The sequence below is a fragment of the Crocodylus porosus genome, unplaced genomic scaffold, assembly GCF_001723895.1.
Source record: "Crocodylus porosus isolate Cpor-Errol unplaced genomic scaffold, CroPor_comp1, whole genome shotgun sequence".
Lineage (NCBI taxonomy): Eukaryota > Metazoa > Chordata > Crocodylia > Crocodylidae > Crocodylus > Crocodylus porosus.
In genome coordinates, this window is record NW_017728897.1 from 1839450 (window position 1) to 1841096 (window position 1647).

Sequence of the window (1647 nt, forward strand, 5' to 3'; positions counted from 1 at the left end):
GGGGCAGGAGCAGGAGCGGGCTCGGGCTACAGATCTCCAAGTCGTGGGGGTCGCCCTCTTCCCTGCTAGACAGGGGACGAGGCCTCGGCCATCGCCGCGCGCAGACGTCCGCGTCCCTGCGCGCCCGGGCCCGCTTAGTCCTGTGCCTCTGGCTCCCCGCCGCCGAGGCCGGGCTGGGGCCGGACACGGGCGTGGCGCTCTCCCCTCGGCAGGCGACGTGGGCGAGGCGGCTGGAGAAGGGCCCCTGCTGTCTGCCCCGCGCGGACCCCCCGCTTCGTGCCGCGCCGGAGGTGAGGCTCATGCCCGGGCACGGACAGACACGGCCCCTCGGGCTCCCCAGCCCCTGGCCGTCACACGCAAGGGAGCGGCCCCCCCTTCCCCCGGCCTGGGACACGCTTCGCACCCGGCCCCACAGTTGCTTCGTGCACGGCTACCTGCCCCCTCGCACGCCCGCCCCCGACGAGTCCCCAAGCCAGCGCCACCGCCTCCTCAGTGAGGCAGGCTGCGCCCCCCATTTCAATCAGCGCTTCCCCCCGGCCCGGCTCGGCTGCCCTCCCCTCCGGCTGCCCCCCAGAGCCGGCGCGGCCCCCCGCTCTGCGGCCAGAGAGACTGAAAACTCGGCGTCATCTCTGCAGCCTGCCAATGAGAAGCGGTTTGGCTTCCTTGCAGCACGGACCCGCTGCTGTGACCCAGCAGGTCCACATCATGTGATGGCTCGCTGTCCTCTCTCGAGGCTTTTATTTTTTTTTCGGTCCCCCGTGCCTAACCAAAATAACTCGGCTCCTGTTCCCTTCCCATTCAGATCAGGCCCAGCCACGATCCCTCCGAACCGCTCTGAGGTCTGTCACTGATGCAATGCAGCGTCAGCTGGCGTCAGCGCTTCAGCATTCGCCTCAAGTCGCACCTTTGCAGTCCGGTCACACAGCATCTCGCAGCGCCGCACAGAGCCCAGCTGGCTTCCTTCCCCAGCTCCCCCCACCCCCCCAGCGCTCCTCAGCACCGAGGCCGGTGCTCCGTCTCCCCGTTCAGTTCCTCACCTAACTCGGAAGACGGGGATCTCTCTCTCCATAGCAGAAGGAGCCTGGAGCTACTTGTCTGGGGGATCCTTTGGGTTTTTAAGCCAGGCATAGGCTGCTCCCTGGCGAGTCTCCCTGTTCCACAGGGACCGTGGAGCTAGCAAGGAGGCTGTTGGCTTCACAGGAAAAGCTATTTATTCCCCTGCATTGGGCTGGAATGGAAACAGCAAGCAGCTGAGCTGCAGCTTTCAGCTTCCTCCTTCGAGTGGGTCACGGGGAAGGAACACGTAAAGCTTGGTTGCCAGCCGCATGATTTGGCTTATTTGCTCTCTCGTAGCAGGTGCTTCGCTCTGGCATACAGAGCTCCTGGCGGCTTCCGTGGTCCGTCTGATTCCCGAGCGACCCCCTCTGCCTCGAGCCAGACAAAAGCACAATTGGGACTTTTGCTCACGTTACCCAGGCTCTGTGTTTGCAAAGCTCAAGCAGGCACCTCGCTGCAGCTATTGGATGCCTGCCCCAGCTTCTTTCACAGTAGGGGTGCTGCAGGAGTGCCCCTGGTTGGAGGCAGGACTGTAGGGAATGGCAGAAAAAGGAAGGCTATGGGGAAGCTCACAGCTGTGCCATTCCCAGC

At 64.5% G+C, this 1647-nt stretch overlaps 1 protein-coding gene across 3 annotated transcripts in view; it reads right to left on the minus strand.

Annotated features, from left to right (window-relative positions):
* Positions 1 to 1647, minus strand: part of RHOBTB2 (Rho related BTB domain containing 2) — a 21189-nt gene that overhangs the window by 10809 nt on the left and 8733 nt on the right. Inside the window, exon 1 of one of the 3 annotated variants that reach the window (XM_019556585.1) lies at positions 1038 to 1596. The exons of the other annotated variants lie outside the window; for them this stretch is intronic. Within the exon in view, the coding sequence (XP_019412130.1) occupies positions 1038 to 1069 (32 nt within the window). The 5' untranslated portion in view covers positions 1070 to 1596. Of the gene's footprint in view, positions 1 to 1037; positions 1597 to 1647 lie in introns of those variants that run through there. 3 annotated transcript variants of the gene reach the window in all.